Source organism: Ranitomeya imitator, chromosome 3 (genome assembly GCF_032444005.1).
Source record: "Ranitomeya imitator isolate aRanImi1 chromosome 3, aRanImi1.pri, whole genome shotgun sequence".
NCBI lineage: Eukaryota > Metazoa > Chordata > Amphibia > Anura > Dendrobatidae > Ranitomeya > Ranitomeya imitator.
In genome coordinates, this window is record NC_091284.1 from 15,831,025 (window position 1) to 15,850,913 (window position 19,889).

General features: G+C 47.8%; 1 protein-coding gene across 2 annotated transcripts; it reads right to left on the reverse strand.

Annotated features, from left to right (window-relative positions):
• Positions 1-1,669: 1,669 nt before the first annotated feature.
• On the reverse strand, positions 1,670-18,687 carry NAA50 (N-alpha-acetyltransferase 50, NatE catalytic subunit). Of its 2 annotated transcripts, none has more exons than XM_069760538.1 (5): positions 18,429-18,687; positions 4,487-4,623; positions 4,131-4,250; positions 3,745-3,811; positions 1,670-2,260 (listed from the first exon to the last, which is right to left on the reverse strand). In XM_069760538.1, exons 1-5 carry the CDS (start codon positions 18,434-18,436, stop codon positions 2,080-2,082), a joined length of 513 nt encoding a protein of 170 aa, XP_069616639.1. In that variant the 5' UTR covers positions 18,437-18,687; the 3' UTR covers positions 1,670-2,079. The 2 variants fall into 2 exon arrangements, with proteins under 2 accessions (XP_069616639.1, XP_069616640.1); XM_069760539.1 differs by having other exon boundaries at positions 1,944-2,260; positions 4,487-4,620; positions 18,429-18,569.
• Between the last annotated feature and the right edge of the window lie 1,202 nt (positions 18,688-19,889).

Here is a 19,889-nt window from a genome sequence, read left to right on the forward strand (position 1 = left end):
GTTCCCTTCAGGTTCAATCCAGCTTTTAATTCTACTGTAATCCACACTTTTAGGACACACTTCTAGGAATCACACAGCGGTCATTGCAGACTTGTACTGTGCAATATATGGAAAACTAAGTGCGTTCAGGTGTGAAGCAGAGAGGAGTGGTCTCTGCTCATCTTGGTCAGAGAATTAAGGGTGGACCAGATGCATACAATCAAGCCTGAGTAAACAAGGTCATAAATAACACAGGGTAAGCTGGGGTTAGCTGAAAGGCATACCATGTGAAAGCTAGGAGCAGAGGGAAGTCTATGTGCAAAGCTGGGTGATGTACTATGTGCACTTCATAAACACTAAATGCTAGAACTGAGCTGCCATTATGATTCTCCAGGTCATTACGAGTTCACAGACACCAAACACGTACAGATTCTTTTTTATTTGAGGGGAAAGAAAAATCCAAAGTTTGTGCTAAAAAAAAAAGTTGACAGAAATCGCTGGGACACTATGGACATACGCGGTATCCACCGCTAGTAAGCGGTGGATACCGCCTATGTCCATAGTGTCCCGGCGAACTGACGGCTCTTTGGTGCCTCTTCGCCACATATTCCTCTGACTTACCGTCATTTGATAGCCTGGTGCTGTTTTCCCGGCTTTTTGTTTTACCAGAATTTCTGATTGATGCAAATTAAAGTAACCTATCTATCTGGGGCCATACAAGTGTATCTAGCACACTGATGAAGGCCCAGTATCGACCGAAACGTTTGTGATTCACCGTATGTAATAAACCCCCACTTTTTGCATCACAACACTTTGGAGTGTGCTAGTCACTTATACTATAAACATTTTTCACCACAGACTCTCTCCTCACCATTCCCATATGTCATCTTGTGATCCAACTTTTAAGAAAATAAATAAAAAAACAAACAACATTGCTTTCTTCCATAAACAGCGCCACATATGTCCTCAGGTTCTGTGCGGTACTGCAGCTCTGCCACATTCACTAGCCGAGCTGCAATACCAGACACATCCTGCGGACACATGTGGTGCTGTTTCTACCTTTTTGTAGCTTGAGAAACTTGTGTGGGAAATGATGAGTTAACAGACACCCGACTTTCCCAAAAGCAGACATACCTTTTTTAGTGGGTTGTTGAGGATTAAGCATAGGTTCGGTCAGACACCCGGCACCCCTCAGGGTCCACGGCCACCATATGAGCACACGGACCAACATCAGGTCCATTTACCATGTAGAGGCCTTCAAGAACTGCAGGTGAACTCCTATTGAAATGAATGGGAGCCAAGCTGCAGTGCACAAGAGCTCCGGATGAGGGGTGGGGCACCAGACCCCCACTGACATTTTGATAACCCAGCCTTAGAACAGATCAATATTTCAGTCCCTGTTAATATTGGCAAAAATGCAGAAAAAAAAAAGCAATACATTAAATTCTTAAAATCCAGAATGTACGAGACCTGTTTGTGTCGGACGATCAAATATTTTGTACTACCGGAATATTCACTTACTTGTACGGGGAAAGAACCATCAAAAGGCACAAAAATTTAAAACCAAATAGGATATCGTCGACTTGTGAAAACTCTGCATATAAATGTTATTAGACGCCTGATTAAAAATGAATTTTCTGCAATTATTAAGTTGTCAGGAAAAATCAAAATGCAATGAGGTTAGAAAAAGAATGCTAAAAAGAAATTAGACTTTATTTAAAGACTATTATTTCAGACTGACAGAAGCCGCCCCCAACTCTTCCAAACCAAAAACGGGAGAAAGTCAAAAAACAAAACAAAAAAAAAAAAACAAAAAAAAAAAAAAAAAAAAGAGGGAGAATCTGTGATCGCTCCCCCGCCGGACCATCTCCACACACGGGAAACACTTCAGAGTTCAACCAGACAATATACAGACGAGATTGTACGGCTCTTTTCGAGAAGCTTTCAACACACTCAATTTTTTTTTCCAAGTGGAGAAGGAAGAAGAGATATCAGAGGAGTGCGCTCAGTAAAACTCAACGGGTCTCTTATCCGTATTTGGCGACAAGCAAGTGCAAGAAAAAAAAAAAAAAAGGTTCGTCCAGGTCTCCGTCCGTTCATTCATTTCTCGCTCTTTTGCACTTCTGCGTTTGGCGCGGAAGAAGAGAGCTTCAGGTTTTTCTGCAGCACGTGAGCGTCGGCCGGCTCTATCCTCTTGTAATAATTTTTCTTTGTTTCGATGATCTCAAAGCCAAATTTTCTGTAAAAATCTATGGCGGATTCATTGCTGATCTGGACATGCCTGTGGTGAAAACACGAGCGAGTTACTGCAATGTAAGTGACAGGAACAGCAAAAGTCTGTCGCTAAGTGTATAGTCATCTGATATCACAGCACTTACACCAAGTCACATCCTGCATTATATTCCAGAGCTGCACTCACTGTATACATACATTACTGATCCTGAGTTATATCCTTTATTATACTCCAGAGCTGCACTCACTATTCTGCTGGTGCAGTCACTGTGTACATACATTACTGATCCTGTATTATACTCCAGAGCTGCACTCACTATTCTGCTGGTGCAGTCACTGTGTACATACATTACTGATCCTGTATTATACTCCAGAGCTGCACTCACTATTCTGCTGGTGCAGTCACTGTGTACATACATTACTGATCCTGTATTATACTCCAGAGCTGCACTCACTATTCTGCTGGTGCAGTCACTGTGTACATACATTACATTACTGATCCTGAGTTACACCCTGTATTATACCCCAGAGCTGCACTCACTATTCTGCTGGTGCAGTCACTGTGTACATACATTTCATTACTAATCCTGAGTTATATCATGTATTATACTCCAGAGCTGCACTCACTATTCTGCTGGTGCAGTCACTGTGTACATACATTACATTACTGATCCAGAGTTACACCCTGTATTATACTCCAGAGCTGCACTCACTATTCTGCTAGTGCAGTCACTGTGTACATGCATTACATTACTGATGCTGAGTTACACCCTGTATTATACCCCAGAGCTGCACTCACTATTCTGCTGGTGCAGTCACTGTGTACATACATTACATTACTGATCCTGAGTTACATCCTGTATTATACTCCAGAGCTGCACTCACTATTCTGCTGGTGCAGTCACTGTGTACAGACATTACTGATCCTGAGTTACATCCTGTATTATACTCCAGAGCTGCACTCACTATTCTGCTGGTGCAGTCACTGTGTACATACATTACATTACTGATCCTGAGTTACATCCTGTATTATACCCCAGAGCTGCACTCACTATTCTGCTGGTGCAGTCACTGTGTACATACATTACATTACTGATCCTGAGTTACATCCTGTATTATACTCCAGAGCTGCACTCACTATTCTGCTGGTGCAGTCACTGTGTACAGACATTACTGATCCTGAGTTACATCCTGTATTATACTCCAGAGCTGCACTCACTATTCTGCTGGTGCAGTCACTGTGTACATACATTACATTACTGATCCTGAGTTACATCCTGTATTATACTCCAGAGCTGCACTCACTATTCTGCTGGTGCAGTGCCCTCTCAATCACTGATCTTGCGAGCAGCGGTCAGTCTCCTGTGTGAATGGTGCTATGCACTACCACTTTATTGAAAACAGCCATCATAATATTTGTGACTCGTGGGGGTCTCAGTGGATGGACCCCCAGGGATCACACACTTATCACAGGTCCTGTAGATGTTTATGGGACACCTCCTTAATCTGCTGACAGTAAAGTAAGGCACGTACAGATAGATGTTGTCGAAGGTGCCATCCTTTTCACAAATGTTTAATACGTGGTTCAGCATCTTTGTTCCTGAAAAAGCAGAATGATAATTTATTATTGGAGCAAACAGGATTAATTCCAGCAACCACACAAGGTAAATGTAGCGTCCAGCAGACCTGGTTTCAGCGTTCTGGGCGGTGCGAGGGCCGACACCGTGTGTCCCAGGAACGTGCAGCGAGGCGACGTGGACACGCCAAAAGTTTAGTTTGCACTTCATTACATAAATGGTATAATAATGGTGTACTTCTAACTAGGGTGAGTATTAGCCATTGGCAAAGCTGATCTACAGGTGCTGAAGGCGGCAGCCATGATCCCCAGAAACCAACTTATAGGAAGGAGCCATACATACCTATTCCTAGCCTGCGGTACGGTGCCAGGCAGCCGAGGGTCATGATATAAAGTCTCTTCTGATTCTGGGAGTGGTCGACTCTACAACATACGGCTCCAACCGCAATGTCATTGAAGTAGGCTGCAATAAGAAGAGACAAGAACATCAGCATCTGCGGCCCGGGACCACGACTGCAGCGGCATGGTTCATGCTGCAGCTCTGCTCCATCCATTCACTCAATGACAGTCCATGGAGGATGAGGACCCCAGCCTAGGGATCACTGGGGAGGGGGTCTCATCTGTGCTTGGCCATATCCAGCAATCCTATAAACCATGACCGGAACGGCATTGTGCATGCATTAAAGGGTCAGACATTACCGAGTTTCGCCAGCTCCCCGACCTCCAGGACGTCTTTGTAGAACTTGTCATTGTAGCTGACTGGGAAGATGACCTGGTTCAGCCGCTTCAGTTGCTTTATGTTGTGTGGAGTCACGTCTCCCAACTCGATCCGGCTACTGGAACAAAGCAAAACATCCTTAAAAATTCACACGGCCCTCGATCCCAAAGTCTTGTAAGTCAGCAAATATACTTATACTAAGTAAAGCAAGAGCCACAACTTCTAAGGCAGTACTTTGTCAAAGCTTTGTCCTTACATCTTGGCGTCGGCCCGTGCCATTGCTAGCTGGTGAGGTCGGCTAGAACCTTGCATTACCATCTAGGACCTGCCTTTATTCATTGCATCCCCTTAAACATTGCCATATGGGGGTCTTAAAGCCTTCACAGCCCAATAACGGGAGGCGATATATGTTTTAGGGTTTCTCATTTCTGCACCCATTATGAACAGTAAGTGGCGCCACCTAGTGGAATATACCAGGTGAAGCATACACAGGACCTGGTGCAGGAGTCATCATGTGGCTCCCTGAATCAGGTGGCTCAGGATGCACAAGTTTGTGGCTTGCTGGACCTGTGTGACCTCTGAAGAAACTTGTGGCTCGCGGAGAACAGCAGCATGCAGCGAGCAGTGGTTCTGGATTCTGTGCGCACACGTTGAGCCATGCATTCCCTGGACCGCAGGCAGATTAATTCATGTGATCTCACACAGACCCTGCGGTACATTACACGGATCCCAGTAATAACCCATTGTCGTCCAGGGATTGTCAGCCGGTTCACACTCACCAGCACGCTGCGACGCTTCCATTGCTCATCGCTATAAATAGTCTCTGACCGTCCGGAGAAGGAATGCGGAGCCCTGAAACGGATCTCAGCGCAGATCGCTGCGCCAACAGCTATTTACAGCTATCGCTTGTTAAATTTAGTGTCAACCACATGGACGGTGCCGAAAGTGGAGACAGAGAGAATGCAAAGAGTGATGGTGGCAACACGACGCGGAGCGCAAAATGCATCTTTTTGCATCACTTGTTCATGCGCTTTAAAACCTTCCTGCAGATTAGCCAAGCTGCAGATACATAATGGTGACTACGTGTGCACAATGTGAAGTTATAACGGCCAGGATCGGAGACGGCTCTGATCTGTCACTAAACCCTGCAGAAGTCACGGCCTCCAATGACCACGGAAAGACCAAACACGGTGCTGCCTGAACAGTAATGGCGACAGTCAAGATACAGGATCCAATAAGAGGTCAGTTGATTGGTAGAAAAGGTGCAGAATAAATATAACCTGCCCCATCAGTCTGGCACCAAAATAGGGGCCCCCAACTATCAACTATGCACTGCGGGTGGACACTGGGCTATTGCACTACACTGACTAGTAATGGCCGACCTATAGGAGAAACCTTCCAGGGACGCTGCTGCAGTCGGGGACCAGATGTGGAGGACTTTCCAAGAGGCGCTGCCAAGTCTCAGCACATAGAGGGGAAGGTAGACTTGGCCGCAAGAGACGCTCAAATCTAGTCTGCAAATCCCAGGCCTTTCCCAGATTTGACAGGACGCGAGGGACCGAATAGCAGACGAACAAACGCTTCTCCCGAAGCCTCCGCCTGCAGAGGAGGATGCAATAAAAAGGGACATCGTCGCTCAGTTCTGTACTATTAACTATTCAGTGTCGGGACGTCAACGCGCAGAGAACAGAAGTCAATGATCTTACGTACAACATCGGTCAAAAGTTTGGACGCCCCGGATACTGTAAGGGTCTTATTACAATGTGCACAGAGCAGATTCAGACTGGATGCAGCAAAACCAGGAAGGCACAAATATGGAAACAAGGAGTAAAGAAACACCTGTGAAACTATCCACTAAGAGCAGAGCAGATGAGATGGCGGTGGCTGCAGAAGGCTGAGTAATGCGCTGCTGCTGCTCTTCTTGTCAGAAGCGGCTTCTTTGCAGCAATTTTCCCATAAAGTCCTAGTTCATGCAGTCTCCTCTGGACAGCTGATGCTGAGATGTGTTTGCCGATTGATGTCTGTGCATCACTTACGGGGGCTGTTAACTGAGACACTGCCAATTTGTGGTATCTGAGACGGCTAACTTTGATGAACTTATCCTCTGCAGCAGAAGTCATTATTGATCTTCTTTTCCTAGGGCAATCCTCCCAAAAGCCAGTTTCATCATAGAGATTCCAATAAGAATAAAGAAAACGATCGCACAAACAGGTGTGTCTAAAAACATGACTGTTCCTGTATGACACTTTGTGCATGTCTCACAAATAGGGGGGAAAACACAAAAGTCAAAAAAGCAGAGACGTACAATCAGTGTTGTACAGGGTCCATGGGTTTCTGTCTATTAAACCAGAGCATACATTCCTCTTATCTACCATATAAAAGGCATGGGCACATCACAGTGGTCGTCGCCCCCACCCCGATCAGGAGCGCCTCTAAGATCTAATCTTTGGTCTGGCAAATGAGGACTCTCCAGTGTCAATTGCCAGGAGTACTTTACAAGCTTAAGGACACAGCAAATTGCTTTTCAGTGTTAGGGTTTATTTCCTTTTGTGATTGCATCACAGCCTATGTGCCCCCAGAGCAGAGGCTCGGTAGGATCATGTGGCTTAAATGTCACCGTCGGTGTTCAACAACGGCATTTAAAGGGTTAGAGTTAGCGGTTGGAGCTGCTGTTAAACGCAAATGCTGGCTGTGCAACTCGGCTAGCATCTGCTCTGCGGGAGCTCAGCTCCATACGCAGTGCCCCTCATGATGGATTTATCAGTTATGGAACTTAAAAGCGGTTTTCCAAAATATTAATCACCATTATAAATATCAGATCATTGGGGGCCGACACCTAGCAGGCCCACCCATCATCTGTTAGCAGCTCTGCTGGCAGCCAAGATATACTGTATTCTTCGGACTATAAGAGGCACTTTTCCCAAAAGATTTTGGGACGAAAATGGGAGGGTGCATCCTATAGTGCGAACGAAGGTTTACCTGGGGGTTGTGGCACAGGTGTGGTGATGCTGCGGAGTGCATCTGAGCTGTGGGCCGCCAGAGGCTTCGGGAAAATGGCTGCTCGTGCGCAGATTATCTGCACACGCGGCCATTTTCCTGAAGCCTCCGGCGGCCCACAGCTACAGGAAGATGGCCCTCAGGGAAACCGGTGATGCGCTCTGCTGACCGTGGACACCGGGCCGCGGCGCCGCCACATTTCTGCCGCCGGCATCCTGAAGAAGGGACCCTGCTCAGCTGCACTCCGCACTATCGCCACACCTCTGCCGCCGCCGGCATCCTGAGGATGGGACCCTGCTGCTGCTCTGCCTCAGCTCCGACACTGGACCCGCAGCATCGCACATCGGGACTGCAGCATTGCCCCTCTTCCACGTCGCCTTTCTGAGGAAGGGACCCTGCCTTCTGTGACCCCGCTGTACCACCGTCGGCCCTCAGGTAAGCTACCTTAAATTCGGAAAATAAGATAAACCCCCATGTTATACAAATCTTTTTTCTGCTATTTTTCACCCCAAAATTTGGGGTGCGTCTTACGGTCCAGTGCGTCTTATAGTCCGAAAAATACGGTAAGCAGAATCATCGTGTGCAGATCGGACGTTATAGCAGGTATCGCAGGTCGCAGCAGCCTGTGGGCAGAGTCCTCTCTGGGGCATGTTCACACACAGGTCAGACAAGCAACAAATTTTCAGTCGCTGACAAACCAGATGTAAAATTTGCAATGTAGCAGATGGGATTTTTCACTCTCATCCACTCTGCGCAAGCCGGATTTGCTGTGATGCACAGAACGGCTGCAGATCCCTTGACTCGAACGTGACAGCCCAAGATGCTGATAGGAGACTGTCAGCCGGTCCGTGCATTGCAGACTGCTGCATTAATCCGGCCTAAACGTAATGGTGGATTTGGCAACACAGTGCAGATCATCACACCCTTTGCAACGCATTGGTGAATCCTCGGGATCCCCAGAGTCTCCGCCTTGCCCTGGCGGGGTCGGTTTACACCCCATAGCACAGTCCGCTTTTCATACATTGCACTGTGACTAATTCCCCAACATGTACGTACAACCACTCCCACTTTCCCCGGGGCCCAGGAGCTCACAGATCGGATTTCCTTGTTAATAGATGTCAGCACTTGTGGGAGAAGCGTTCACACAGGACAAGTCACCTAGGCCATAGTCCAGGCCGGCACCGGAGTCACCTCCATCTGTTATCACGCAGAACGTGCAAAGGATCAATCCTGAAAACCGAGATGGACACCACACAGTCAGGGGTGCAGACCCTCATACTTCACGGTTACAGTTTGTTTTCCCACTTATTAATGTGCATTAATCACTGCTCCATCGCGTTGAGTGGCCCTAAAGTGACATTAAATGGGCAGTTTCAGACAAGCACTGACAAGTCGTGGTTCTAGGGACCCGAATTCACACTTTTCTATTGGAAGGAAAGAAATCCAGACCAGAAATTAACTTGCACAGGACTCCACACCGCTGCTGTTCATCAGCAGCATGGATACTCTGCGCTTTTGATCCATGTGGACAAGTACCCAAGAAGTTACGGCTCAGCAGCAGACTTCATTGCTGGCGGCCTCCTAGGATTTATCCAGTACAGATCTGCAAGGACAAATGCCAGAAATGTCCGAGGAAGCAATAAAATGGATAGATTTATGCCGAATCACCCTCGAAATGTGAGCGACACGGACGGGTGCACTTGCTGATCGGTCGGTCGGACAGCTGGGACCTGCACAGATCGGCGAACCTTTATCCCCCATTACTAAGTGGCACGGCAGACAGTGTGCCCCCCAAAACAAGCACAGCTCCCGATAGCCCCGTAGAGAATGAATGAATGAAGCACGGGTCAAACACGCAGAGTCTCTCCCTGTAGTGATGATTAGTGCAGGTCCCAGCAGTCAGATCTATCGCCTGTTCTGCGCAAAGATAACTTGTTTTTCACGTCCGCCAACTGTAGAGGTGACAGTTCTCATCCTCAGCGGTGTGAATTAACCCCAAAGTTTAGGTCACCTAGCGCAGGTCTGGAGCAATTTTAGGTAAAGGATAATAAACACGTTTCCTGCAGCGGTGCTCCAGGTGCGCAGAACATCTGTGGAGAAAATCTAATCTACCCGAAGATTTCATCCATTATAAGTTCATGCTAAAGACATACAATTCTGCCCTTCACCTCTCCAAACAAACCTACTTCAACACCCTCATCACCTCGCTGTCCAATAACCCTAAACGTCTCTTTGACACGTTCCAGTCCCTACTCAACCCAAGAGAGCAGGCCCCAACCACGGATCTCCGTGCTGACGATCTGGCCAATTACTTCAAAGAAAAAATTGACCACATTCGACAGGAAATCATCTCCCAATCTCTTCATAACATGCACTGTCCTCCCTCCCCCACTGCATCTAGTTCACTCTCTGACTTTGAAGCAGTTACAGAAGAAGAAGTAAGCAGGCTCCTTGCATCTTCTCGCCCAACCACTTGCACCAGTGACCCCATTCCATCACATCTCCTCCAGTCCCTTTCCCCGGCTGTCACCTCTCACCTAACAAAAATATTCAACCTTTCCCTCACTTCCGGTATTTTTCCCTCCTCATTTAAGCATGCCATCATACATCCATTACTTAAAAAACCATCCCTCGATCAAAACTGTGCCGCTAATTATAGACCTGTCTCTAATCTTCCCTTCATCTCTAAACTCCTCGAACGCCTGGTCCACTCCCGTCTTACCCGCTATCTCTCAGATAACTCTCTTCTCGACCCTCTTCAATCTGGCTTCCGCTCTTTACACTCTACTGAAACTGCCCTCACTAAAGTCTCTAAAGACCTACTAACAGCTAAATCTAATGGTCACTACTCCATGCTAATTCTCTTGGATCTCTCTGCAGCATTCGACACTGTGGATCATCAGCTCCTTCTCACTATGCTCCGCTCCATCGGCCTCAAGGACACCGTTCTCTCCTGGTTCTCCTCCTATCTCTCTGACCGATCCTTCACTGTATGTTTTGCTGGTTCCTCCTCCTCTCACCTTCCCCTTACTGTTGGGGTTCCTCAAGGATCAGTCCTAGGCCCCCTACTCTTCTCGTTGTATACTGCCCCTATTGGACAAACAATCAGTAGATTTGGTTTCCAGTACCATCTCTATGCTGACGACACCCAATTATACACTTCTGCTCCCGATATCACACCGACCTTTCTAGAAAACACCAGTGATTGTCTTACCGCTGTCTCTAACATCATGTCCTCCCTCTATCTGAAACTAAACCTGTCAAAAACTGAACTCATCGTGTTCTCTCCCTCTACTAACCTACCTTTGCCTGACATTGCCATCTCCGTGTGCGGTTCCACCATTACTCCAAAGCAACATGCCCGCTGCCTTGGGGTCATCCTTGATTCCGAGCTTTCATTCACCCCCTACATCCGATCACTGGCTCGCTCTTCATACCTGCATCTCAAAAACATTTCTAGAATTCGCCCTTTTCTTACTTTCGACTCTGCAAAAACTCTTACTGTTTCACTTATTCATTCTCGTCTGGACTATTGTAACTCTCTACTAATCGGCCTCCCTCTTACCAAACTTTCCCCGCTCCAATCTGTCCTGAATGCTGCAGCCAGGATCATATTCCTCACCAACCGTTACACCGATGCCTCTACCCTGTGCCAGTCATTACACTGGCTACCCATCCACTCCAGAATCCAGTACAAAACTACTACCCTCATCCACAAAGCTCTCCATGGCTCAGCACCACCCTACATCTCCTCCCTGGTATCAGTCTACCACCCTACCCATGCCCTCCGCTCATGACCTCAGGTTAGCATCCTCAATAATCAGAACCTCCCACTTCCGTCTCCAAGACTTTACACGTGCTGCGCCGATTCTTTGGAATGCACTACCTAGGTTAATACGATTAACCCCTTCATGACCCAGCCTATTTTGACCTTAAAGACCTTGCCGTTTTTTGCAATTCTGACCAGTGTCCCTTTATGAGGTAATAACTCAGGAACGCTTCAACGGATCCTAGCGGTTCTGAAATTGTTTTTTCGTGACATATTGGGCTTCATGTTAGTGGTAAATTTAGGTCAATAAATTCTGCATTTGTGATAAAAACGGAAATTTGGCGAAAATTTTGAAAATTTCGCAATTTTCACATTTTGAATTTTTATTCTGTTAAACCAGAGAGATATGTGACACAAAATAGTTAATAAATAACATTTCCCACATGTTTACTTTACATCAGCACAATTTTGGAAACAAAATTTTTTTTTGTTAGGAAGTTATAAGGGTAAAAATTTGACCAGCGATTTGTCATTTTTACAACGAAATTTACAAAACCATTTTTTTTAGGGACCACCTCACATTTGAAGTCAGTTTGAGGGGTCTATATGGCTGAAAATACCCCAAAGTGACACCATTCTAAAAACTGCACCCCTCAAGGTACTCAAAACCACATTCAAGAAGTTTATTAACCCTTCAGGTGCTTCACAGCAGCAGAAGCAACATGGAAGGAAAAAATGAACATTTAACTTTTTAGTCACAAAAATTATCTTTTAGCAACAATTTTTTTATTTTCCCAATGGTAAAAGGAGAAACTGAACCACGAAAGTTGTTGTCCAATTTGTCCTGAGTACGCTGATACCTCATATGTGGGGGTAAACCACTGTTTGGGCGCACGGCAGGGCTTGGAAGGGAAGGAGCGCCATTTGACTTTTTGAATCAAAAATTGGCTCCACTCTTTAGCGGACACCATGTCACGTTTGGAGAGCCCCCGTGTGCCTAAAAATTGGAGCTCCCCCACAAGTGACCCCATTTTGGAAACTAGACGCCCCAAGGAACTTATCTAGATGCATAGTGAGCACTTTGAACCCCCAGGTGCTTCACAAATTAATCCGTAAAAATGAAAAAGTACTTTTTTTTCACAAAAAAATTCTTTTAGCCTCAATTTTTTCATTTTCACATGGGCAACAGGATAAAATGGATCCTAAAATGTGTTGGGCAATTTCTCCTGAGTACACCAATACCTCACATGTGGGGGTAAACCACTGTTTGGGCACATGGTAAGGCTCGGAAGGGAAGGAGCGCCATTTGACTTTTTGAATGAAAAATTATTTCCATCGTTAGCGGACACCATGTCGCGTTTGGATAGCTCCTGTGTGCCTAAACATTGGAGCTCCCCCACAAGTGACCCCATTTTAGAAACTAGACCCCCCAAGGAACTTATTTAGATGCCTAGTGAGCACTTTAAACCCTCAGGTGCTTCACAAATTGATCTGTAAAAATGAAAAAGTACTTTTTTTTCACAAAAAAATTCTTTTCGCCTCAATTTTTTCATTTTCACATGGGCAGTAGGGTAAAATGGATCATAAAATTTGTTGGGCAATTTCTCCCGAGTACGTCGATACCTCATATGTGGGGGTAAACCACTGTTTGGGCACTCGGCAGGGCTCGGAAGGGAAGGCGCGCCATTTGACTTTTTGAATGGAAAATTAGCTCCAATTGTTAGCGGACACCATGTCGCGTTTGGAGAGCCCCTGTGTGCCTAAACATTGGAGCTCCCCCACAAGTGACCCCATTTTGGAAACTAGACCCCCCAAGGAACTTATCTAGATGCATATTGAGCACTTTAAACCCCCAGGTGCTTCACAGAAGTTTATAACGCAGAGCCATGAAAATAAAAAATAATTTTTCTTTCCTCAAAAATGATTTTTTAGCCTGGAATTTCCTATTTTGCCAAGGATAATAGGAGAAATTGGACCCCAAATATTGTTGTCCAGTTTGTCCTGAGTACGCTGATACCCCATATGTGGGGGTAAACCACTGTTTGGGCGCACGGCAGGGCTCGGAAGGGATGGCACGCCATTTGGCTTTTTAAATGGAAAATTAGCTCCAATCATTAGCGGACACCATGTCACGTTTGGAGAGCCCCTGTGTGCCTAAACATTGGAGATCCCCCAGAAATGACACCATTTTGGAAACTAGACCCCCAAAGCAACTAATCTAGATGTGTGGTGAGGACTTTGAACCCCCAAGTGCTTCACAGACGTTTACAACGCAGAGCCGTGAAAATAAAAAATCATTTTTCTTTCCTCAAAAATTATGTTTTAGCAAGCATTTTTTTTTTATTCACAAGGGTAACAGGAGAAATTGGACCCCAGTAATTGTTGCGCAGTTTGTCTTGAGTATGCTGGTACCCCATATGTGGGGGTAAACCACTGTTTGGGCACACGTCAGGGCTCGGAAGTGAGGGAGCACCATTTGACTTTTTGAATACGAGATTGGCTGGAATCAATGGTGGCGCCATGTTGCGTTTGGAGACCCCTGATGTGCCTAAACAGTGGTAACCCCTCAATTCTACCTCCAACACTAACCCCAACACACCCCTAACCCTAATCCCAACTGTAGCCATAACCCTAAACACAACCCTAACCGCAACACACCCCTAACCACAACCCTAACCCCAACACACCCCTAACCATAACCACAACCCTAATTCCAACCATAACCCTAAGGCTATGTGCCCACGTTGCGGATTCGTGTGAGATATTTTCGCACCATTTTTGAAAAATCCGCGGGTAAAAGGCACTGCGTTTTACCTGCGGATTTTCCGCGGATTTCCAGTGTTTTTTGTGCGGATTTCACCTGCGGATTCCTATTGAGGAACAGGTGTAAAACGCTGCGGAATCCGCACAAAGAATTGACATGCTGCGGAAAATACAACGCAGCGTTTCCGCGCGGTATTTTCCGCACCATGGGCACAGCGGATTTGGTTTTTCATATGTTTACATGGTACTGTAAACCTGATGGAACACTGCTGCGGATCCGCAGCGGCCAATCCGCACCATGTGCACATAGCCTAATTCTAAAGGTATGTGCACACGCTGCGGAAAACGCTGCGGATCCGCAGCAGTTTCCCATGAGTTTACAGTTCAATGTAAACCTACGGGAAACAAAAATCGCTGTACACATGCTGCGGAAAAACTGCACGGAAACGCAGCGGTTTACATTCCGCAGCATGTCACTTCTTTGTGCGGATTCCGCAGCGGTTTTACAACTGCTCAAATAGAAAATCGCAGTTGTAAAACCGCAGTGAAATGCGCAGAAAAACCGCGGTAAATCCGCCATAAATCCGCAGCGGAAAAATCCGCAGAGGACCAGAATACGTGTGCACATACCGAAACCCTAACCCTAGCCCTAACCCTAGCCCTACCCCTAACCCTATTCTAACATTAGTGGAAAAAAAAAAAAATCTTTATTTTTTTATTGTCCCTACCTATGGGGGTGACAAAGGGGGGGGTCGGAGCACGGGGGGGGGGGGGAATCGGAGTGCGGGAGGGGTGGAACGGAGCACGGGGGGGTGGAACGGAGCACCGGGGGGGGGGGGTGGATCGGAGTGCAGGGGGGGGTGATTGGAGCACGGGGGGGGGGGGGGGGCGGACAAGAGACTGGGGGGAGCGGAGCACTGGACGGAGGGGAGCCGGAGCAGTGTACCGGCCAGATCGGGGGGCTGGGGGGGCGATCGGTGGGGTGGGGGCACACTAGTATTTCCAGCCATGGCCGATGATATTTCAGCATCGGCCATGGCTGGATTGTAATATTTCACCCGTTATAATAGGTGAAATATTACAAATCGCTCTGATTGGCAGTTTCACTTTCAACAGCCAATCAGAGCGATCGTAGCCACGAGGGGGTGAAGCCACCCCCCCTGGGCTAAACTACCACTCCCCCTGTCCCTGCAGATCGGGTGAAATGGGAGTTAACCCTTTCACCCGATCTGCAGGGACGCGATCTTTCCATGACGCATGCGGCGTCATGGGTCGGAATGGCACCGACTTTCATGACGCCTACGTGGCGTCATGGGTCGGGAAGGGGTTAATCCCCAATGTTTTAAGCGTACCCTAAAAACTCATTTGTTCAGACTGGCCTACCGCCTCAATGCATTAACCTAACGATCCCTGTGTGGCCTATTTATATATATAAAAAAAACAAAAAAACAGGTTCCTCGCATCATGTTCTCATACACTTTATGCAGTTAATAGCCCTCTGTGTCTGTACTGCTACATACTTAGGCAGTTAACTGGTTCATGCAGCTTTACATGAACACCCGAGCCTTACACTATGGCCGGTCCGAATAACTAAAGCAATTGTTACCATCCACCTCTCGTGTCTCCCCTTTTCCTCATAGTTTGTAGCTTGCGAGCAGCAGGGCCCTCACTCCTCCTGGTATCTGTTTTGAACTGTATTTCTGTTATGCTGTAATGTCTATTGTCTGTACAAGTCCCCTCTATAATTTGTAAAGCGCTGCGGAATATGTTGGCGCTATATAAATAAAAATTATTATTAATAAAACTCCAGCAAAGTACGAACCAGGCCGTGAGGAACAAAATTAACTTCACTGACACATCCAGCAGCTGCTCGAGGCGTCACTTTAAAGACACATTCACACAGGTCAAATTCACGGAAAGATTTTCCTATTGAGAAAGTCTTTTGCATAATACAAAAATACAAAAGCAAAATTGTGTTTAAGATCTCAGAACTTCATTCACGCTCCGGAGAAAATCTGTAGAAAAAAAATTGAATGAGACGTCATGAAAATCAAGGGGGTAAATGTGCAGGAAATCCACAGAGGGAGAAAAAAAAACCCAAAACAATACTATTTAGTGTGGAAATTCTGCAGTGTAAATGCACCTACTGTACGTCCGTGTCCACACGGGACAAATTATATCACAAATTCACCAAAACCTTTAAAAAAAAAAAAAAATAAAAAAAATCGAGGTTGTGAATATTGCAAAACAAATCATCACCCCAGCAGCAGATTCCACAGCACCTACCGTGGGGAAATAAGTATTTGATCCCTTGCTGATTTTGTATGTTTGTCCACTGACAAAGACATGAACAGTCTATAATTTTAACATTGAGATTGATTTTGTGGATTTTATTTTTGATATTCTATCTCTCCGTGTTAAAATTAACCTACCCTTAAAATTATAGACTGTTCATGTCTTTGTCAGTGGGCAAATGCACAAAATCAGCAAGGGATCGAATACTTATTTCCCCCGCTGCAAGTCTGACAACTCCAGCAAACGCAGAAGAGGAAAGGGAGGAGATGGGGAAACATTTGTGGATTTTGCATCGGATTCCTGGAAGGATTTTATTCTCTCTTTCAGGTGAAGATGGAAATCTGAGGCAGAAAGTGACGGATTAGAAACCCAAACCGCACCTCAGATTCTGCACTGAAATCTCCGCTACACTGGGTGGAATCTCGCGGGTCTCCGATTCTGCCATTGCTGTATTCAGTTATGGATTTTTTTGCATGAAAACTTGCAGTTATGGGAAGGTCCCTTATTCCATACACACGGTCTCTAACCTGCGGTGCTCCACTACACAGCCCATCCCGACCACCACAGTCCGCCAATGTCAACCTCCCGGCCACCACAGTACGCTGACACCTCCCTCACAGACAACCACAGTTCACTGATCTCAACCTTCCACCGATTTTCCACCTCCCGACCCAACAAACGCATCCACCGATTTTCCATCTCCCATCCAAACAACCACAGTCCGCCGGTCTCCACCTTCTGCAGCCTCCTGACAACCTCAGTCCGCCGGTCTCCACCCTCTGGAGCCTCCTGACAACCTCAGTCCGCCGGTCTCCACCTTCTGGAGTCTCCTGACAACCTCAGTCCGCCGGTCTCCACCTTCTGGAGTCTCCTGACAACCTCAGTCCGCCGGTCTCCACCTTCTGGAGTCTCCTGACAACCTCAGTCCCCCGGTCTCCACCCTCTGGAGCCTCCTGACAACCTCAGTCCGCCGGTCTCCACCTTCTGGAGTCTCCTGACAACCTCAGTCCGCCGGTCTCCACCCTCTGGAGTCTCCTGACAACCTCAGTCCCCCGGTCTCCACCCTCTGGAGCCTCCTGACAACCTCAGTCCCCCGGTCTCCACCCTCTGGAGCCTCCTGACAACCTCAGGCTACCGGTCTCCACCCTCTGGAGCCTCCTGACAACCTCAGTCCGCCGGTCTCCACCCTCTGTAGCCTCCTGACAACCTCAGTCCCCCGGTCTCCACCCTCTGGAGCCTCCTGACAACCTCAGTCCCCCGGTCTCCACCCTCTGGAGCCTCCTGACAACCTCAGGCTACCGGTCTCCACCCTCTGGAGCCTCCTGACAACCTCAGTCCGCCGGTCTCCACCCTCTGGAGCCTCCTGACAACCTCAGTCCCCCGGTCTCCACCCTCTGGAGCCTCCTGACAACCTCAGTCCGCCGGTCTCCACCCTCTGGAGCCTCCTGACAACCTCAGTCCGCCGGTCTCCACCCTCTGGAGCCTCCTGACAACCTCAGTCCGCCGGTCTCCACCCTCTGGAGCCTCCTGACAACCTCAGTCCGCCGGTCTCCACCTTCTGGAGTCTCCTGACAACCTCAGGTGCCGGTCTCCACCCTCTGGAGCCTCCTGACAACCTCAGTCCCCCGGTCTCCACCCTCTGGAGCCTCCTGACAACCTCAGTCCGCCGGTCTCCACCCTCTGGAGTCTCCTGACAACCTCAGGCTACCGGTCTCCACCCTCTGGAGTCTCCTGACAACCTCAGGTGCCGGTCTCCACCCTCTGGAGCCTCCTGACAACCTCAGTCCCCCGGTCTCCACCCTCTGGAGCCTCCTGACAACCTCAGTCCGCCGGTCTCCACCCTCTGGAGCCTCCTGACAACCTCAGGTGCCGGTCTCCACCCTCTGGAGCCTCCTGACAACCTCAGTCCGCCGGTCTCCACCCTCTGGAGCCTCCTGACAACCTCAGGCTGCCGGATTATCAGACACCATACAATAAATACACAGCATTCATCAGAGCAGATTGTGTCCTGGGCCCCGACCCCGCAGAGCGCACACACAGCGCGGCCTCCTGTAACTACACCCCGGCCCAGCACCGGCTCGCAGGACGTGACAGCTCACCCCTTCATGGTGGCAGCGTCGGCGGCTGCAGCGGCGGCTCGGAGGCCCGGGCTGTACGATGGTGAGCTCAGGGCGGAGGCTCAGTCCCGGGTGTCGCTGGTGACAGTTCTCCCCCGTCTCTGAGGTAACCTGGGGTCTCTCTCCTCCTCCCCCACCACCTGCACCACGTGACCGGCCACCCCACACTCCTCTGAATGGCGCGAAGGCTCCCAAGCCGGGGAGAACGGTGCACGCATGCGCAGAGCACGCTCCAATCACCGCGCCCGAAACCAGGAAGCAAATCCGCGGCTGCGCAGAGTCAGAACCAATCGGTAACCAAAATGGTGAAAAAACGCTATGCGCAGGCGCGTTGCGGGACAACGTGACAGCGGCGGCCATGAATAGAAAGATGCACATGCGTAGTAAGAAAAAGCTCGTGGCAAAAGAAAAAAAAAATCTGAGTGAGAGCACGCATGCGTAGTGTGTAGCTCGTAGTCTAGTAGCACATGATCCATTTATATCTCTTTTATTGTTTTTAGATGTCAGACACTTTTTTTTTTACTTTATTTTATTATCTATCTTTTCTTGCTTTTTACTTTTATGTTTTTACTTCTTTCTTTCTTCGTGACCCCTTATAGGCCTGTAAAGACCGTTGGGGGTCAGATAAACATTTGACAAGATTTTTTTTCGTTTTTAAAGTATTTTATGAACATAATTTTAATACAGAAGCAAACAACATGTGCGCGGTCCGCACCAGGGGTCCGTGTATGATAACACATAAGTACTACACTATGGAAGCATCTGGGTGTGTTCACACCAGGCCGTTTCTGCTCCCTCCCTGCATGAAATGATGGCTGTGTCCAGAGGAGGCGCTGTCAGTGCTTCCTATACAGCACACACTGCGATCAGGAGGGCAGAAATGGTGATAAACCCTCGCTGCCTTCTGTAGTGGTGCCTGCGCCCCTATCTCATTGTGGGGGCCCAACTACCAGGACTCTGTCTCCCACCAATCAAAGAACTTTCAGTGCTAATTTAATGCTGCACCCCATTGATCATACAGCGGCTGCCTCACTGCAGCACCCGGGATCTGAGATATCTCTGATCCTGTCCGTTCATCGGTAGTGGCAGAGGTATCTCAGGGATCTATTAGGATTTGATTCCGTTCAGCTCCAATTTCCGCAGGAAACGGGTAAAAATGGCACCAAAATCTGACCCCCAATTTCTGCTGAATGTAGAAATAGCCCATTTATGGCTGTACAGTACTGCTTAGCCACACGGCGAGACTCGGGAGGGAAGGAGCGCTGCTGTCCAAGCAGTACTGTTATACAGGAGGCATCCCTGAGAGCAGAATTTTCTATGACAGTGTGCGGACTCCACATACAGAGCCTCTAATTGCTAGAAGAGCAGAATCCCCCCTCAAGTGACTCCATTTTCGAAATTATACCCCTTTGGGAAATGATCTACAGCTGTATTGACAATTTT